We start from the raw sequence: 20615 nt of genomic DNA on the forward strand, positions 1-20615 counted from the left end.
AACAAGTGTTTTCCTGAGGCATCTCTTCTGCATGCACAGCATGTGTGCATTTGCCATTACAGAATTTCAGATCGAGGAGTAGCTGGCCCTTGGCACGAATAGCAATAACCACAGCTAACTTTACTGAGCATCTACTATGTGCTCGGCAGAACGAAGCTCTCTACCTAGATTAGCTCGATGCGAACCTCACAATGCGCTTGAGAGGTACCTGTCTGAATGAGAGTTCCCCCAAGCAGAACCGGAAACAGTTACCAAGGATTTGGGTGCGGGGGGTTTATGGGAGGTGATCCTAGGAGGCAGACGTGGGGGAAGGCTAAAGACAGTACCTCAATGGGCGGGAAATCGCTGTGGGTAAGGGGCTTAGTCCTGCTGGGGACATCTGGGAACCAATGTAGAACACATCTCAGAACTGTCCCATCCTGCGACCACTCGGGGTATTTGTCCAGACTCCTGGGGCGCACTGGTTGAGGGCTGTCCTTGCAAAGGGGCTGAGCAGTGCTCTAGAGAAAGCGCATGGCCACGTGCAGGGAGCCCGGGCCCGGGGCTAAGATGTGCATGAACTGTCCACCCTGCCTTGCTGAAGCCAGGGGGCGCCCGCGGACCAGCTCATCACAAGGTGTGCAGGAGAAAGCGGAGTTTAGAGAGGTTAAGACAACTTACTAAAGGTCGCGGGGGGTGGGGGTGTGTGTGTGGGGGGGACACGGCTCTGTAACCCCACCTCCAGCCCAAGGCCGGAATCCTGCCGAGAGAGCCTAGAGACCGGCCTGGGAGGCTGCGCTGTAGAATGTGTCCCTCGGCCGGGCTCCAGCGTCCACTCTCAAGACACCTGGCCAGCCTTCGCAAGAGAGAATATAGGCTCCACCTATTGGTCCCAGTCTGCTTTGGGAAGTCACCTTTTTAAAAAATATTTTAAGATTTTATTTATTTATTTGAGAGACACAGAAAGCAAGAGAGATCACAGAGGGTGAGGGAGAAGCAGACTCCCCGCTGAGCAGGGAGCCCCACTTGGGATTCGATCCCACCACCCCGGGATCAGGACCTGAGGCAAAGGCAGACGCTCCACCGACTGAGGCACCCAGGCGCCTCTGGGCAGTCGCATTTATTCCACATCGCTTGAAATATGCGCGGGCACCATTTATACTCCTCCACGCGGTTTCTTCCAGACGAGAAGCGGCCCGGTTCTTCCAGCATTCCTCAGAGGATGTGACTTCCCGCCTCCCCTTCCTTCTGCACACACTCCTGTCCAGCCGCTCTCAGCCACAGCCCCCGGGGCACCGGGAGCAACCTCCACTGCTCAGAGTCGGTCACAGCGCGGACACTGTGTTTGCCATCGGAGCAGCCTCTCTGCTGTGTCATCTGGACCACTGGCCGCCCGAGGGCACGGGACAGGTCAAGGCCCAGCCTGCAGCCACACGTGTGGGAAGATGTGGGGAATCTGCGAAGGGCGCACAGGGGAGCAGAGTCGGGGCAGCCAACAGACCCAGGCACACCATAAGCTGGCGCTAAAAGGGACAAGGGCAGCCGGATAGACCCGTGTGACTCTCAATGCTGTGAGACACTTGCCAGGACAGCAACTGCACCGTCGTCCCTGCCAGCCTGCCTTGGTACACATTCTGGTCCTCTTCGGGACTTCCAGTTTCCTTTTTGGGCACAAGGGGGGGAATGACGTATTTTTCATCCCTACTTCCAAGCTGAGTGAACCAAGAGCGACTGTGTGGTTGCCGGTGCTCCTTTCCCCGCCGTGACAAATGCCAAGGCCTCAGACTGACACTGCGGTGCCGTAGGATGATGGCTCCTCTGCCGGCGTGGCTCCCTAAGTGACCACACTGAGAAGAAACCCCGGACAACTCTCCCTGGACACAGTATGAGTGAGCAATAACCCACTACTGTTGTCCTAGCTGTTCACAGCAGGGACATTTTCTGGTTATACATTTGGTTTATCAATTTAAGATTTTGGCACCTAAGCATTAAGGAATTCACGAACATGGAAAATGGGACTCTTTGCTAAAAATGGGAATCAGGGACGCCTGGGTGGCTCAGTCGGTTAAGTGTCTGCCTTCGGCCTAGGTCATGATCCCAGGGTCCTGGGATCGAGCCCTGCGTGGGGCTCCCTGCTCAGTGGGGAATCTGCTTCTCCCTCTTTCTCTGCCCCTCCTCCGCTAGTCCTCTCTCTCTAATAAAGAAATAAAATCTTTTTTTTTTTTTAAAGAAATAAAACCTTTAAAAAAATGTGAACGTAGGTTTGAGGACGACTGATAAAATGATGTCAGCTTCATCATACTTTTGGTTGTGTGTTCTGGAAGAAGTTTGGACTCATGTGGTTCAAAAGTGTGTGGTCCTGAGGCATGGATGTTTTAGGATGGCTTGTTACCGCACCATAACCTACCCCATCCTGCCGGATAACATTCACATGGCACCATTTGTCCTTAAAGCTTATTTTCAGTATTTGAAAGTAAGTTGTGACCAGAGAAATATCCAGGACCTTTGCTGGTCTTTAAGTTCGGTGCCCACAACTTCAGTGAGTGATGAGGGTGTGGTCTGATCAGCGGAGAAGACTGAGGCAGAGTGAAAATTTTCAAATAGGGCACGCACAACTTATCACACATGCACAGAGAGACAGAGACACACACACAGAGACAAATGAAGGGAGGAAGGAAGGAGATATGGCAAGAACACTTTACTGCGGATAGCTAAGATGCCACGAGCAAGCACTACTTACCAGAACACTGAAGTCCATTGCCTTTATACCCCTGCTTGCATTTACACTTGAAGGACCCTTGGGTATTGAGGCAATTGGCGTAGAGGCTGCACATATGGCTATTCATGGCGCACTCGTTTATATCTAAAAATGAGAACGTTCCCGTGAACAACCCTGTGGCAGCAGGGCTTGCTAGAAGACGACCCCGTACCTACTCTAAGACCGTCACTCGAGCAACCCCAGGGCCAACCACCCAGCACTGCCAAACGAACCGAGTGGGGCCTGAGAACTGAGAGGTGTTCAGAAACCCCGACGCCTTGGCGCAGAGCCCGGCCTCAGCCTGACACCAGCACACGGCGGGGAGCTGGGGGGAGCTCCTCGCAGTCCACTGCCCCCGTGACAACCCCGACTGCTTATCAACACCACTGAAATCTGTAAGATGTTCAAGTTTTTTTGTTACTTTTTCATCCATCTAATTCAGAAGTAACAGTATTAGAAAATAGATTCTACGTGTGGAAGGGCTTGGGACGCCTAACCAACAAAGGATAAGGGGGTCTGAACCGCTGTCATCATCTGAACTCATAGGCATTTTGTTCAAAGGTGCCAGGAGCCGGGTCAGGCTGGTCCGAGCTCGTCTGCTGGATGGAGACCAGGAAAGTTGGCCGAATCCTACCTGATTGAGCAGCTCATTAGCCCTCTTCTCCATCTCACCTGCTCTCCACGCTTTGGGAGACGTGTGCCCACAAAATAGTCCATTGTTTCGAATTTAGCCACCAAAGGAGCTCAGATGCTAATCTTAATCACTTAGAATCACAAGATGCATTTCCCTTGGAAGCTTCCCGTGTGCTTTCCCACCCCGTCCAGACGAACTCCCTAGGTATCAGCAAACAGGCTTCTTTGTGATGCAGCTTTGTGGCACTATGGAGTGGAGCCGGGTGTCTGCAGCAGGGCCCGGGAGCCAAGCCCCCAAGAAACATGGATTTTATGAGCCTGTGTATGCCAGCCTCTGTGTTTCAAAGGATTTGAGTGCAGACGGATGTGGAGGCTTCAGGATGCTCTGGATGGGGGGGTTGAATGAAATCCTACTTTCCCTCCAACCTGCCAGCGTTCCCATTATACACACATTTGCTCCACATGCTACGCAAAGAGGCATCTACAGGGAGCCTGGATCTCCCTTCACCGTAGGGCAGGCCCCATCCTGCATTGTAGCAAGGGTGATGTGAGTGTGTCCAAGGCCTCCCAGACACCCCCCTTCACTTGCACATTCAGGCTTGGAATCCCTTCACTAAAGGCCAAGATATTTTATTTCACACAGAACAGGCCAAGAGCTGACTGAGACCAGAATCTTATCAGAGAGTGGCTTCGGTGACCCACCAAACGTTTTAGGGGATTTGGAGCTTGAACCACGACAGGGCCAAAGAAGGAAAGAGACTGTGCCTTCAGACCCCTCACATATTTTTCTAAAGCCACCTGCAAAGGAAACTATTATGAACAGATCACTGAGATCAAGACCAAACGGGCCTTTTTATTCTTCCTTTTGTGCTTTCTAGTTCCCTTTTTTAGATATGTATCCGGGGAATCCAAAATTAAAAAGAAAACTAACCAAATTTTCAAAAAATCCACAAAAATCATCTCAAGGTATTTTCCCACAAAGCAGAACTAGAAACAAGGCAGTCCCTTACTTTAGACCTTTACTGACCTGGCTTCACCTAATTCATCTCACCAGAGTTCCGTAAAAGCCAGAAACAAACAAATAAACAAAGTGACTTCTTTTGTATTGTTTAACTGGTCAGTACAGTAGATTGTTCAAATATAGACTGAACTGACATCCGAACACCTGCACAGAAAGCCTACAGGTCTGCTGGGGAGACGGCAGCAGAAAAAGACGCCGACTCTTACCTACACAGTCATACCGGCCCCTGGTGTATTTCAGCTCGAAACCAACATGACATTTGCAGTAGTAGCTTCCGAATGTGTTCACACATCTTCGATTGTAAGGGCACACGGCTTTACCGGAGGCACACTCGTCAATGTCTAGGATGGAGAACCAGAAGGTGTCAGTGATGGCAAGAAAAGCACTCTCCCTTTAAGACACACACGCATGCATGCTCACACCGATACACACGCAGTGTGTTTCCGTCATGTTGCACATCTCGTTTTTGAGACAACATCTCTCTGCCACATGGCTACTCACATCCCCATCTCTCCTGGGGCAGGGAATGTATGGCTGGCACTTGGCACAGAGACATGATGTGCTCGTTGACGGAATTATTTTTCCAGCTATTATAGTGTATACAACTTTTGAAAACCGAGTCAGGTAACTACACGTTAAGCAAACTGGATACACACCTTCAAGGTTGTCTTCTATGGAAGAATGATTTCATTGGCCAGTTCCCCCAGGGCTCCAATGATACTGACCCAAATACCAGAGCCATGGTTTGCTACAACTACCTTTAAACATAAATTGTGGGTCAAGTGTAATGATGTCGTGATGGAACTTGAGCAGACAATAGGCTTCCCTGCTTTCCTTGAGAGTTAGACTACTGAAGGGCACGTGGCTATGCTGACTCAAATATCCAGACTCAGGCTTTGCTTTCGCTTTAAGCTGTCAAATCGAATAGATGTTTTATGTTGTTAATTTGGACCTGTGGGTAAACATGCAAGTTAGTGCTGGCTTACTGTTCTCTTTGCATTCTTAAAAGACTAAATACATGTTGGATTGACCAAAATAATTTCTCAGGGACTACTTTTGTTCAGATTATCTTTCCCTTCAATAAAAATGACACCCGTCAAATCAAAGGTGGGGAAAAATTGGCTTCAGTTTGGTCAAGAATGAGTCTTGTATATATCTTATTTTACCGAGGAATGCCAAACCCTATGAATCTAGTGAAATCAGATTATTCTCGAAGAGCAGGGCCAAAATTTTAATTTTACAGGGCTTTTAAAATTTTTATTTATTTTTTAAAAGATTTTATTTATTTATTTGACAGAGAAAAATCACAAGTAGGCAGAGAGGCAGGCAGAGAGAGAGAGGAGGAAGCAGGCTCCCTGCCAAGCAGAGCGCCCGATGTGGGGCTCGATCCTAGGACCCTGAGATCATGACTTGAGCCGAAGGCAGAGGCTTTAACCCACTAAGCCACCCAGGTGCCCCTACAGGGCTTTTTGTAAAAAAACTATTTCACTGATTCAGGACCTATTTGGCTGAACTTTCTAAATGCAGCTTATCAAGGTATGTACATTTGGGATAAATAAATATCCAGCACTGAGAAATATTTCTATTGCAGTAAACAAGGAAGAACATTAAATTGCACAGGTATTTGCTTATTTAAATAAAAAAGATTAACAAGTCTTCCAGCACTGATTGAGTGTGATAGCCCTTCTTAATGCTGTGTGTTCACTTGCATGTAAGTACAGAATGATGAGAATATACAGTTCGGTTACTGAACATAGTTCAGATCCACAAGGGAAGTAAGGCAAAAAGTGTTTCATCAGCCATGAGGGTACCCTGTGACTGCCCCACCCCTCGCCCGTGGCACACAGCCTTTCGCTATCTAAGGCGGCACCTGCGACCTTGTGCAGTGACACTCACCCAGGCTGGGCTGGGCATGCCGGGGAGTCAAGGTTCCAGAGCAGCACGTGCCCAGTTAATAAAGAACAGGAGTTGGTGCATAAATCCCCAGCGCGCTTGACCCAGGAGGAAAACCTGGAGGCAGCTTCCCCTGTCTCTTAGAGGGGCACAGATGTTTAATCTGCTCCTTTTTTTCTTTTTTTAAAGATTCTATTTATTTATTTGACAGAGAGAGAGATCACAAGTAGGGAGAGAGGCAGGCAGAGAGAAAGGGGGAAGCAGGCTCCCCACTGAGCAGAGAGCCCGATGCGGGGCTCGATCCCAGGACCCTGAGATCATGACCTGAGCCGAAGGCAGCGGCTTAACCCACTGAGCCACCCAGGCACCCATGCTTAATCTGCTCCTTAAACTTGCCCAGGGCTTTCCCTCACCTCCTCCTCAAGCAGCGTTCCCTGGGGTCACCTCCCCAGTCAACTACTTGCTCAGGGTCAGCTTCTGCGGGGCCCAAAACTAAGACACAAAATAAGACAGGGGAGAGCAAGAAACCGAAGTTCTAATCCATTGGTTTGACTGAACTCCAAGCTAGAAAGGAGGGCTCTGTCTCCTCCTTTAACATCGTGGATCCAGTTTGCTCATCCCTCCAAGAGAAATGATTCTGGAATACTTAGTTCAGCTCATTTAGAGCAACCTTTAAAGACAAGGGGAAGTTGGTTACTTGCTAACTCAAACAACACAGAAAGGACATACTGTTCTCAATAGTCTTAGATCTAAAAACAAAAAATAAGTAACTGCATTTTTGTAGGAACATATAAGCTGGAACCCAAAACGGAGACCAATGGCCCTTGGGATTTTATTCACTGAATGACAGTAAGTAGCAGGTTTCTATGCTAGTGGAAGTGAAACATGCAGGGTAAATATACTAAAATAAAATGACCTCTATCCCTTTTCCACTAGGGCCTTAGACAATCCCCAAGGAATAGAGGAGTGTTCTGTCTAGCATCCCAAAGTGTGTCTAGAGCCTATGTGGCCAATTGGATCAGAAATGGGCAGAAATCTGTACTTTCAGGAGCTTTCAGTCTAGTCAACAAGCAGATCGTGCCGAATGACAGAGAAGGAATGCAGTAGAAGGGGAAGGAGGCGCGGAGGTTAGCCAGGCAGCTCTACCTGTACAAACTCTTCCATTGGGGGCCAGGCGGAGGCCCAGGGACGGACACAGGCAGCGCGGCCCCTCCTCCGTGTCCTCACAGGCATACTGGCAGCTCACCATGGCACACGTCCTGGAGTCTGAAAATGGACATAAGCGTTAGCCTTCTCCTCCTGAGCTGGTAAAAAGCTCTCACTGAGAAAGGATCTCTGCATTCTAGGACATTCGGGGTCATACACAGAATGTATTACAGAATGAGCGTCACGGTCCGAGACCCCCATGGCATCCAGGCAAGGGTGGCATCTTGGTGACGCCACGGTCTGTTCTGTAGGCAGGCACCCCTCGGTCACCAAAGGCTGCATCCTTCTCTCGTACATTCTCTTATCACGCCTTTCTGTCACCCGCAGGCCTCTCTAGGCAGAAATGCAACCTCGGATGGGGATGACAGATCTGAGTTATTGGGGGAAAGAAAATCCCTTCTATAGATCTCTCCATACATACCTAGCCTCAACGAGAGCCACTCAAGTCATGAGACCTGGTCATTTCCACGCCTGTGTGAAAACATGTGGCAAATATGACTGACTGGCTGCCCCAATCCATCCAGGAGCCCTTTTTCTCTCACCACTCCCATCATTGAGGCAGGAAAGCCAGTTACTTATCTTCATCCCAGCTTCCCTTGGAGCGACAGTGGGTGGCCATAGGACACAGCTATGGCCAAAAGAGATACTAAGATGACCCTGCTGGCAGGAGCAGGGCTTCTGGAAAAGATGCTGCTGCATGATGAAAGGGGCAAGCATGAAAGAGTCATTCATTCACTGGCATCATTCCTCTCCCCTTTATCAGGCCTCCCTTAAATGTACATGTGATATCTGGAGCTGGGGCAGCCATCTTGTGACTATGAGGTCACAAGTGTGAGGATAAAATCAGCACCCTGAGGATGGTCCTTACTGAGCTGTTCTGGAACTGCCTGCCTCCGGCTTTTTTAGTAAATGAGATAATTTAGGTGGATTTTCCTGTTACTTGTTGCTAAACACAACTTATCCCACAAAAATGTATTTCCTTAGCAAAAGTCTACTATATATGGATCACGGGTGTCTCCTACAGGGAAGTATAGTGAATACGCCCCCTTTATCCAGCACCATCCATAACATACCAAATCATCCAGCAGGACAAAAGAAACTGCCAGGAGTCAGGTGAAATAAAATCAGGATAGGTCCAGGTTTGACCTGGACACACTGAGTTCTAGACTGGGAGTCCCAGCAACCCTTCCACATCCAGAAATAGACAAAGAAGGTACAAAGATGGATACACGTGTCAAGGTAATATAACAAATACCTACCGATGGCAACATTTCTCATTCATTCTCTTTTCTCTTTAGTTGTCTTCTTTTAAACTTAGTTTTCAATATTTCTCTAATTCTATCCTTCCATTTGGGAAAACATACCTTTTTTGGCACCAGTTAAGCCTTCATGGAATGTTTCAAAACATCCATTAGCATAGATCTTCTTAAAAATGTTAAGTGGGGACGCCTGGGTGGCTCACTTGGTTAAGTGCCTGCCTTCGGCTCAGGTCATGATCCCAGCGTCCTGGGATGGAGTCCCACATCGGGCTCCTTGCTCGGCAGGGAGCCTGCTTCTCCCTCTGCCTCTGCCTGCCACTCTGTCTGCCTGTGCTCTCTCTCTCTCTGACAAATAAATAAATAAAATCTTAAAAAAAAAATAAAAATGTTAAGTGATCAGCATAAACGCCTAGCCAGTGGGACCCATGATGCGGTAGGGAGGGGGGTTCTGGCAAAGTTCTCTTTGGTAGTGGTTACACGGTTGCTCGCCTTACAAGATTTTATTCAAGTACATAATATTTATATATAATATCATATATATTATAAACATATTTGTCTCTTGTGGGTTTCTGTTTCATTTAGTACAACAAGGATTTTTTTTACCACATTCATATAACTTTTATTTAACAGTAAGGATTTTTTAAAAAGACTTTGAATGTCTGCCTTCTCTCCTAAGCCTCCTTGCCAACAGAGGATCTAGGTGACTGGTGGTGTTGGGGCCCTTTACCAAGGGCGGAAAACACAAGGACAAGCCAGGGGAGCGGCAAACCGTGCACTAGCCAAGACTGTGTAACTGTGGCAAAGCCCCAGATGGGCAAGAAGTCCATAACTCCGTAACCACAGGAAGCTAGCAGAAGCCATAAGAGATTGGGGGCGGGGGTGAAGAGGAGGGGGGAAGAGACGAGGAAGGGAGACAGGCAGGGAGGACGGGTCTGCCTTTCAGCTGCAACAGTAAACCTGATTCCCTCTGGATAAATGAATGGATATACTCTTACCTCCCATAGGACATGGGTTTCTCTTTATCACAGAAAGGCTTTTCTTTTCAGAAATGTGAATTGGAATGTATTTCCAACAAGAGTCACTAATCTGTGAGCACAGGGCAAGGGGCGTGAGAAAGGCAGTTGGGAAGAACTGATGTCCCCAAATGGAATTTAAATCTATCACCTCCCTAAATCAATATGCTTATTTTCATGAAGAAACCCCAAATGCCCTACATATACAGAGACACGAAATTTATTTTTCTCTCCAGTTCGCCTCTTTATTTAAAAAGCAGGTGTCCAGAATAGGCAAATGCAGAGAGACAGAAAGCAGATTAGTGGGTGTGGCGGTGGCGGGGGCAGGGTGCTGGGGAGGAGGAATGGGGAATGATCGCTGATGGGCACAGGGTTTTCTTTTGGGGTGACGAGGATGTTCTAGAATGTACAACATCGTAAATGTACTAAATGCCACTGAAATGTATGGTTTAAAATGGTGACTTTCATGTTATATTTATTTTACCATGATTTTTAAAAGAAATTGTTCCTATGGTTGCGAACATCTGGTCTTGAAGGATGACTGCAGGCAGCCTGGCCGCTGGAACTTACTCGCACATGTGGCGTCTGGCATGAGCATGTGGCCGCTGAGGCAAAAGCACTTGTAGCTGCCGTGCGTATTCACACATCGGTGTTGGCATGGCCGGGGCTTTACTCCACACTCGTTCACATCTGCAGGGGGCAGGCAGAACACGAAGAGAGGCTAACTACATCGGGAAACATCAAGACGGAGGGTTGGGCTGGCTTCCCTGGACCCCGCCGGTGGCAGGGGAGAGGGTTACGTGGGGCAATGACTCGCCTCTTCTCTAATTATCAGTAAAACTCCGTTCTGAAGGACTCATGAGGATGTGGGGCAAACAGGACGATCGTACAGTGATGCAGGGAAGGCAAAGGGGCAGAAGCACTTTGGAAAGCTGTTTGGCAGAATCTGTTGTAGCTAGAGACACGGATATGCATGACCTAGCGATGCCACTCCCAGGCGGACCCCCAACAGCAACGTGGATGTGCGCCCGCCGAGAAGGTGTGTACTGAGATGATCGCAGCAGCACTATTCTCAATAGCCCCAGGCTGCAGAGAATCCGACCGCTCCCAACGGAGGGCAGGAGAGGAGAGAGGACTGTATCCTCGTGTGAAGGAATACTATACAGCAATGAGGCTGGACCAACTATAGCTCCACGCCACAACAGGTGAAGCTCACGACCCGGAGAGTGAGAGGAAGAAGCTGGAGACAAAGGAGTATATTAGAAATCGGGCGAGGGACGTCTGGCTGGCTCAGTCAGTAGAGCATGTGACTGTAGATCTCGGGGTTGAGTTGGAGCCCCACTTAAAAACAAAATCTTTTGGGATGCCTGGGTGGCTCAGTGGGTTAAGCCTCTGCCTCCGGCTCAGGTCATGATCTCGGGGTCCTGGGATCGAGTCCCACATCGGGCTCTCTGCTCGGCAGGGAGCCTGGCTCCCCCACCCACCGCCTGCCATTCTGCCTACTTGTAATCTCTTTCTCTGTCAAATAAAAACTTTAAAAAAATAAAAAAAAAATCTTTTTAAAGAAGTCAGGCACAGGGGCACCTGGGTGATTTGGTTAAGCATCTGCCTTCAGCTCAGGTCACGATCTCGGGGTCCTGGGATGGAGCCCCACATCACGCTCTCTGCTCAGCGGGGAGGCTGCTTCTCCCTCTGTCCTTCCCCCCACTCATGCTTTCTCTTGCTCTCTCTCCAATAAATAAAATTATAACTTAAAAAAAAAAGTCAAGCACAACGAATCTGTGGTGTAAAAGGTCAGGACAGAGTTCCTTCTTGGGGGTGAGGGGGCAAGGCACTGGAGGAGAGCAGGTGGGGTTCTCAGGAAGGCTGTTAAGTTTCCGTTTCTTGGTTATGTGGATGAATCTGAAAGTTCACTCTGTAGTATATTGTTGATGTGTGCACAATTCTGTGTGTATAACATTTGAATAAAAAGCTAGAAATACAATTTAGATACTTTAGCCTTTAATACTGTCCCAGACAGCCTATGACAGGTGCCCACAGCAATGCCTCCTTCCGGTTGTTCCTGTTTTGGGCAGCCCATGCTGACTAACTTGTGTTGGCTCACAGCCTTCCAGAAGGAGCTCTCACAGGCAGCTATCGGTGGGGAGGCTGTAGGACACCATTTAAGCCTCGGAGGCTATGCTCTAAATGCCGACAATGGTTATCTCTAGGGTAAGACTGAGGGTGACTTTCTTCTCTGTGCTTCTCAGTATTTCCTAAAAAAGAATTTAAATACTAAGAATGAATGACTTTTGGGGGCATCTGGGTGGCTCAGTGGGTTAAGTGTCTGCCTTCGGCTCAGGTCATGATCCCAGGGTTCTGGGATCAAGCCTCACATCCAGTTCCCACTTGGGTGTAGTCTGCTTCTCCCTCTCCTTCTGCCCCTCCCCCATGTACTCTGTATCTCACTCGAATTAATAAATAAAATCACTTAATTTAATTCATTTATTTGACAGAGAGTGCACAAGCAGGGGGAGGGGCAGAGGGAGAGCGAGAAGCAGGCTCCCTGCTGACACAGGGGAGCATAATGAGGGACTTGATCTCAGGACCCTAGGATCTTGACCTAAGCCGAAGGCAGATGCCCAACTGACTGAGCCACCGAGGTGCCCAAATAAATAAAATCTTTAAAAAAAAGTGATCAGGGGCGCCTGGGTGGCTCAGTGGGTTAAAGCCTCTGCCTTCGGCTCAGGACATGGTCCTAGGGTCCTGGGATCGAGCCCCACATCGGGCTCTCTGCTCGGCAGGAAGCCTGCTTCCTCCTCTCTCTCTGCCTGCCTCTCTGCCTACTTGTGATCTCTGTCTGTCAAATAAATAAATAAAATCTTAAAAAAAAAAAAAAGCGATCATGGGTAGAGGAACTTATCTTTGGAGATGTAGTCATGTGGGTGCCTCGTGGCTTAAGTCCTTCAAGGAAAAAAGAACCAAATTCTGCATAAGACCAAAATTCAGCAGGGCAACAGGCAAAGCCTATTGTGGAAAATAAAGAAGTGGCTGCTTTCCCCTGTTATAAGAACCTCAGGAGTTTCCTGATGTCTTAGTGGAACATTTGAAAGCTCCTCCATTGCTTATCTACTCCGCCTTCTCCTGCATGGGTTCTGACCCCTTCAAAAGGGGACTGGAAAAACATAATTGGAGAAAAACACAATTGGACATTAAGGGGAAACCCAGAAATACCCCATCGCTTGGTCCTAACTCAAGAGGTGACTCCCTCCTTGCTTGGGAGAAGCTTTTGGGGGAAAGACACCACCGTGGAGGGCGGAGGCCTGTCACCCTTAATGGCTCTAGAAGGACTTTGATCGGGGCGCCGTGGGGCCAGGAAAGCTGCAGGAGGAGACAAGACAGTCCCGAACCTGAGCCGGCTAGACCACTCCCTCAACACTAATATTTTATGGGGAATGGAAAACCAGTATGAAAAATATCTTCTCTCTTCCAGACCTCTGCAGACGATATCTTGGTACAGAATCCAGGATGAACGGACGAACAGGTTTTCTGGTGTGAACTGTCCCACTGCTAGTGGTGGGACAGTGGAGACTCAAGAGGTTCCCCTCTGAGCAGCAGGCCTAGTGGCCCCTTTGGTGCATGGGTGTACACGGCTAACCTTGGGGCTTGGCAGCGAGGCCAGGGGGTGGCACAGTGGAGTGGCTGCCTGCCCATCTCTGAGACTCCGTCCTTCCCTCCAGAAGCCCGGCAGCCCCGAGGACAGCTGAACTTGATGTGCTGTTCTTTGCCAACTGTATTATAGACTGCGGGCACTTGCTTAATTATGCCAGGCTTCTGCCCACCCGGGTCTCCGGGCCTCAGCCCTGCTGACATTTGGGCCAGATCCTTCTCTGCAGTGGGGGCCGCCCCACACACTATATGAGGCAGAGCAACCCCCCCTGGGCTCTACCCACCAGATGCCAGGAGTGACCCCCTCACCCCCACCGTGTCTTCAGACATTGCCAGATGTCTCCTGGGGTAAGGTTCCCAGATTGAGCAAACAGATAGCAGGATGCCCAGTTAAATTTGAATTTTGGATAACTAATAATTTTTTAGGGGACATATGTCTCATGCAGTATTCAAGACCTACGTACTCTATAAAATTATCTATTGTTTACCTTCAATTTAAATCTGATTTGAGATTTATTATTTTATCTGGCAACTCTTTCTGGGGAATAAAATTGCCCAAGTTGAGAACCACTGTGGTTAACAGTATAAACACAGTCTTTAATATCTTCAGATAAACAGTTTATGAGAAGTCCTAAAGTACCTCTTAAGATATGTCAATTATAATAAAAACATGCATGTCATTCAAGCCAACAATTCTATTTTCAGACGTCTGCCCTATAAAACCAGGGTGCAAGGTTACGTGTAGTACGGTGTGTGGCTTAGCACTGGGGGTAATGGCAAGAAATCGGAGACAACGTAGATGAGAGTGGTTAAACGACGTCCTTTTTATACAAATGATAAAAACGTTTGTTTCAGGACCGAGGCTACAGCCTTAAGAAGCATGAGCCGGCTCTGTCTGTGCTGACCGCACATGCAGTAGAATGCACTGACCCAGAGGAGAGCCCTTCAGGGCCTGAGGGTAAACTCAAGGGGTCGGGGGAGCAGATGAGACGCTCCCACTTTTTACCTTACATCCTTTTTTATCACTGTGTTGTTTTCCCAGTAAAAAATACGCATGACTTTGGTAGTGTAGAAACACAATGAAAATTACTTTTTGGAAAAAAAAGTTATTTGAGAGGAGGAAAAAAGGCCTTTTGTCTGGCATCGTAACAAAAACTTCGGAGGGATTTTTGTATTTTTCTAGAAGAAATGGATTGAAAGATCTAGTTTGGAAACCCCTTTCATTCGAAGAGTCAACTTACAACACACCCAATGGCGGGCCCAGGAGTGTCTATCACAACGACTGCATGGCTTCAGAAAGCTCTGGGGTACGTCTGTACTTGGACCCCGGCCTGTAGTACTGACCTTGACTGCAGGTTTTCCCGGTGTATCCTGGGAAGCATCTACATTTGTTTGGTCCCACGCACTCACCGAACTTGCACCCACGTTCACATGTAGCTGTGGAAGGGAAAGGTGTTTTGAGGATAAAAGAACAGGAGTACTTAGCACAGAGAAATGGACGCAGGTCGAACTCTGCAGCCTTCTATCCGGTGGAGAAAGTCATGGGGGGATAGAGACGGTGATCTGCTTCCTCTCTAGCTGTGTTTTCCCCTTCTGGATACTGTAGAGTGACTTTTTGTGAACTAGCTCACTCTCCCCCACCCCTCCACCCCAACGGAGTGCGAGTTTAGCCAAGTTTATCATAACCTTGCTTAGCACTGCCAATGCCTCAAGTGGCACTCAAAGAAAAACAAAGCCTCCCAGACCACAGTCGGCTAGCTTTGCATACAAACACAAACATTTAATAAGAGATATGCGATGTGGGAACTGGAAGGGACCCACTCCAGAGCAATCCTGGTCAAGTGCCAAGGTCGTCCTTCTTTCTGTCACTGACCTCTTTTTTGTCTTCCATATTTTCTCTATTTTGCCTTTGAATGATCAAACTCTATCTTTAAAGCTCTGTATGATCAGTCAAAATGACTGAACCACAGAAGGAAGGCAGGGAGGCCTGACTTCCAGCCCTAAGGATGAGAACTAGAAGAATCGTGAGGAGGAGGGGGATGGTGGCACGACAAAGGCAGGATTTGTTTCTTCTGTTTGTTTTTTTTTTTCACTTCTATATCCAGACACCTGGCACAAATTGGGCACTCCATAAACACTTGTTTGATGAAGGAAGTGATGGAAGAAACACCAAGAAAAGAAAGTTTCACTAGATTGGGGGCAAGAAAAAATAGTCAAAGATAATGGCAAGTTTGAGTCTGGCTCATACGGAGGAGGTAGGGAGAAGAGGCAGTGGATGGGACAAAAGGAAGGTGGAAAAACCCAAAGAGAAGGAGGGGAGAGAACAAAGGAAAAATGAATGAGAGAGAAAGGAGTCTATGGGGAGTTGGGAGCCCCAAGCAGTTTCCGTGTCCGGATCCAGTAGGAGCTCAGGAACTAGCCAGCGCCTGAAAGGATGACTTGGCAATGGCCCAGGAATGCTGCCTACTTCCCTTCCCCTTGAGTCTCTGGCTTGACCCCAGCATCTCCTCCCTCGACCCCAAACCCTATTCTTTGTTAATGTCAACATTTATCTCCCAGTCACCTGGACCCAAAATGACCCGGTGACCCGGTGTTTAACCGATACGGGGTCTAACAGCTTAGCCCTTGCTTTTGGGGCAGGACAAAGTCTGTGGTGTGAGAGCTCCCTGTGGGATCAGGCTGATCAAGATCAGGATCTTGAAACCATATCTTTGCCTGGCTCCTTCCCCTGCTTCCGCAGTCCCTCACAGATTTCTCTGGAGAGAACCCCTCAACAGATGACTGACACAAGAATCACTATCACAGACTCTGCTCCTGGGAAATCTGATATCACATACGATATCAAAGTGATGTTTTACTCCAAGAGCACGGCTCTGGTCATGCTGTGCCTTGCACAGACATCACCAAATAATCTTTACTGCCTTTTGAACTCCGCACAGGTATCATCACTATGACCCAACTTCGGTCTTAGTTTGCACCCCTGGCCTACTCTGTTCCCGACACACGGGCAACACTATGGTCAAACGAGATTGCCTGCTCTTCTCTAAACCGGACCCTTTCTGCCTCTTCCTGTGTTGTTACCCCCACCCTGGGGCACCCCTTCCCCACCCTCCAGTGGTTAATATCCTGCTGCTCCTTCAAGAGCTACTTGGCATGAGCCCTCCTTCTGGAAGCCTTCACTGATTTCTCCGGCCATGACAGAATTCCACTTAGCTTTGAGAATTCCATAGACCTTGGGTGGGCCTCGCCCGTGAAACTGATCAGACTCCATCTCTGAAATAATTAGACCTACACTTGGCTTCTATCCTTCACTTAGATCTGCTACCCGATTCCCAGCACCTTCAGAACAGGGACTTAAACATTCATCTTTGTTTTTCCTGATGCATTTACTAGTGCTATGGACACATCAGACACTCAAACAGTTTCAAACAGTAAATGAAGGAATTGGTGTAGACCTTTTAACAGGGAACCATTTTATGGCTCTGAATAAATCGTTAAGTGAGAAGGCAAGGCAAAAATGCTTCTTGGCAAAATTCTTTCCCTCCTGGAGATAAAAGAAAATTTTGCTTTCCAGTGTCTATTTTGTTATGGATATGCTCTTAGAGATGCAGCTTTAAGTTTAGATGTTAGGAAAATACATTTTTTTACTTTTTAAAGCCTTGAATACCTTTGATTGCTCCCTGGAAAGTTATTTTCAATGTGGGCCAGACAGGAAAGCCAGGATCAATGCCAAACCGAGCTTGAGAGAAATGGTGGAGGTTACCCTCGCTGCTATAGGTCACATCTCCAGCAAGATGTTTTCCATTTCCAGCGGCTTTGGATCTGGGACTTGAACAGCCAATCTACAGGGAAATTTAGTTTATGTCTAAACTGGCCTGGGATTGAAGTGTACGTTAGCTACAGTTCCTGTTCATTCCTCCCTCCAACTCCCCCATGTGCGGCTTTTCACTGCGATTTGTTCGGGGATGACTCTTTACCTCATCTTGCTAAGTGACATACACTGGAAGGTTAAGGGTACCGAGCTGAGCCATCCGGCCCTCGGAGCAGATTTAGGCGGGGCAGGAGCCAAGATCCAGAAAGCTGCAGCCTGGAGTCAGGGCGTCTGGAGGAGCAAAGTGTGAACAGACGGACGGAAGTGGAGTCCGGGCGTACTGGGACCGCCCAGGCTGGGGTGCGACACTGCCCAATCGGGCAGGTGGGCACGTCTTCTCTTGTCATTACCACGCAGCCTGCGCTCTGGCTTAGGAGCCCTGTTATTTGGTGCTTCAAGGAGCACACAACTTTACCGTCAAGAAGGACCATGCAAATTGGGTAGAATAGACTTGAGATACAAAAACCGTTGCAATTTAATACTTCAACATTTCACTGGGGTGGCAGGGGTGCCGATGAGCTCTTGGGCTTGCCAAACGTGCACAATGGGCCTTGTGCTTGAACCTTCTGCACGTGCTCTTTCAACAGCTCACTTTACATCCTTCCACTTTACATTGTCTACAGAAGCATCGAGAATGCAACCAGCTGGCTGTGACGTGGCCAGACTGCTCTGATTTAGTTACAGAGTAGACCTTACAGAAAGCCAAAGATCACCCTCATTTATTCATCAGAGACTTTTAAGTTTTATGGCAGAGGGGGCTGAGGCTCGAGGCTTGTGCAGCTCTAAGACTCCAAATCATGCGATCCTTGCCACCTGACTGCTTTCACATAAAAATGCGCTGTGTCTAGAAAAAGAACACAGCAACATTTAATGCCTGCACCACATGGGCTTCGAAGAAACAGGAGAGTCATGGGTCCTTTCTGAGTCAAGGGTGATTTAGGTGATATTTTCTATGCACGCTGGGTCATGAGCATAGCCTTCAATGCTTACACTCCTTCCCTTCTGAAGCACATATTAATCTCTCCAAGTTGCAGAGGAAGTGGAGCCTCAGCTGGCTGACCTTGACCTTGACATTCTGACATTCCCAAGACAATGCGCGTGACCACAACACTATAGACCCAGTGTAAAGACCCACCCTCTTTTTGAACTGACAAAGTCCCAGGGGGATGTTCTAACTTTCTTTATCTAGGGAGGCAACAATGCTCTTCAAATATTTTTCCTAGTATCTTGATACTGTTGTCATCATGTCACCAGGAAACTGATGGTGGGTAACATGTGGAAGTGTCATCAGTGTTTTTCAGTGGTTTATAGATTCTGGATATTATCAAGTTCTGTCTTCACCTGTGGTCTATCCAGATATTTCTGAACCAGCTAGAGACAAGGAGCTTGGGGCAGAGACAGAAAGAAGGTAGTACTGTTACTCTTAAAAAAAAAAAAAGAAGCTAACATTTTTGTCCTTTACCATGTATAATCCAGCACAATCCACACCAGCACCTAAAGTGTATGGGACATGCAGGTAAGAGTTTATCCTTTTTAACCGATTAAGGGATTTGGTGACAAGTAGTGGACCATCTGGTAACAGTTCATGGTGTCCCAGATAAAAACCTAAGGACACTGGCCCACGACTCGAGCCCAGGGTGGTCTGAGTTTTCCCACAACTACCTTCACAGACTTCCTTGCTGTTCCTTCTCCAGCCGTAGCAGCAGGCCAGCTTGGTCCCGTAGCGACATACCCCGGGCTGCAGCGCCCACGGGGACAGCCCATGATCCTTTGGACTGGGGATAAAGAGTCGCATGTTAGTATGGAAAACACAGAAAAGGGCAACAGAGACTCACTCATTCCTGCCAGTAAGTGAACAGAGGAGGGGACAATCACCTGGTGAAATTCGATAAACCTGCCCCAAGGGCTCGATTAGATTCTGAAAGCCTGAATTTGGGGCTGCCCGCCTTCCCCAGTCATGAGTGCTGTCCGTTTCTTTCTTTGCTGGTTTAAAAGAATCTGGTTACATAATCTATAAAGCTAGGGCGCGTGAAAGGGGCCAAAAGTTTGTCTCTGAACCATGTTGGGTGCCAATTTTCCAATCTGCTCTGTTCAGACACAGGGGCGGTCTACGTCTGTGTCTGCTCTGGCGCCGTGTGGTCACGTGACACCATGGCCCCGTGGCTTTGTCCTGACAAGAATGCTGTGCGTGTACCTCATCGGCTACCTGGGAACCACTACCCAAAACTGGACTCTCCACACAACCCCCGCCCCCGACAGTTCAGAGGTGGAAGGGCTCTAGAGAGTCTAAGAGTTTGTCTAAGTCCCCAGCTGGGCCACGCGTCAGGGATTCTGGCCCAGGGTGGGATCTCATTCCTCACTGCCTCCAAGGAAAACCATTTGCTAAACTCTTTAACCGTAGAGAAGAGGTTGGTAAATGCTTTTCAGAAAGGGTCGGATGGTAAATATTTCAGGCTTCGCCATCAATAGGCTTGAACGATCTCTGTCCAAGGCCAAGAACAGCCAGATGGGCAGTAGTGGGCGACAGCAAACAGATGGGCATAATTGGGCTCAATAAAACTTCTATTTATGGACACTGAAATTGAATTTAATATACTTTCCATGTGTCATGTAACAGCATTCTTTTTTGGCTTAACTTTAACCAGCTGAAAAGGTTGCACCAGGGGCACCTGGGTGGCCCATTGGGTTAAGTGTCTGCCTTTGGCTCAGGTCATGATCTCAAGGTCCTGGGATCGAGCCCCACATTGGGCTCCTTGCTCAGGAGGGAGCCTGCTTCTCCCTCTCCCTCTGCCAGCCGCTCCCCCTGCTTGTGCTCTCTCTCTCTGTGTCAAATAAATGGATAGAATCTTAGACACACACAAACAAAAAGGGTAAAACCAGGCTTAGCTCATAGGTCATGTAAGAACAGATGGCCACCAGCCTTGGCTTTCAGGCTTTAAGCTTGCTGAGCCCTGATCCGGAGACCTGAAGGAGTGATCCTGGCCACCAAGTAGCCTTCGGGCCCTGACTGAAGCCTACTGCTCCTTTACATACTTTCTGACCTGGTGGTGGGCGTGACTGCCACCAGCTTTCGGAAGGAAAGACTTGAGTCGTATTTTTGTGGAGGGCTGGGATTGTTTCCTTGGGCATATGAAATACAACATAAAATGGTTCCTGGTTTCTTTAACAGACAAGGAATGCACATGTGACCATGGGCTTTCTGCTGCAGGACTGAATTCTCCGCAAGTTAATAATCCTTAGTCAAGGTCAGCAAGTGCCCCAGCTCTGCCTCTCCCACCCACGTGCTTCTTCGGTTCAGAGCCACAAAGATACGGTCGGGGACATTTCATTAACT

The 20615-nt window shown here is 48.3% G+C and overlaps 1 protein-coding gene across 8 annotated transcripts in view; it reads right to left on the minus strand.

Annotated features, from left to right (window-relative positions):
- Window positions 1-20615, minus strand: part of EGFL6 (EGF like domain multiple 6) — an 85739-nt gene that overhangs the window by 17859 nt on the left and 47265 nt on the right. For 4 of the 8 annotated variants that reach the window (XM_032880183.1, XM_032880182.1, XM_032880181.1 and 1 more), the window contains exons 4-10: window positions 18944-19056; window positions 17078-17252; window positions 14755-14847; window positions 10333-10452; window positions 7431-7550; window positions 4598-4732; window positions 2720-2842 (exon numbers count right to left, since the gene is read on the minus strand). In XM_032880183.1, the coding sequence (XP_032736074.1) occupies window positions 2720-2842; window positions 4598-4732; window positions 7431-7550; window positions 10333-10452; window positions 14755-14847; window positions 17078-17252; window positions 18944-19056 (879 nt within the window). The remainder of the gene's footprint in view (window positions 1-2719; window positions 2843-4597; window positions 4733-7430; window positions 7551-10332; window positions 10453-14754; window positions 14848-17077; window positions 17253-18943; window positions 19057-20615) is intronic. The other 4 variants (XM_032880186.1, XM_032880185.1, XM_032880184.1 and 1 more) reach the window with 2 other exon arrangements.

Source organism: Lontra canadensis, unplaced genomic scaffold (assembly GCF_010015895.1).
Source record: "Lontra canadensis isolate GAN:19392208 unplaced genomic scaffold, GSC_riverotter_1.0 scaffold68, whole genome shotgun sequence".
Taxonomy (NCBI): Eukaryota; Metazoa; Chordata; class Mammalia; order Carnivora; family Mustelidae; genus Lontra; species Lontra canadensis.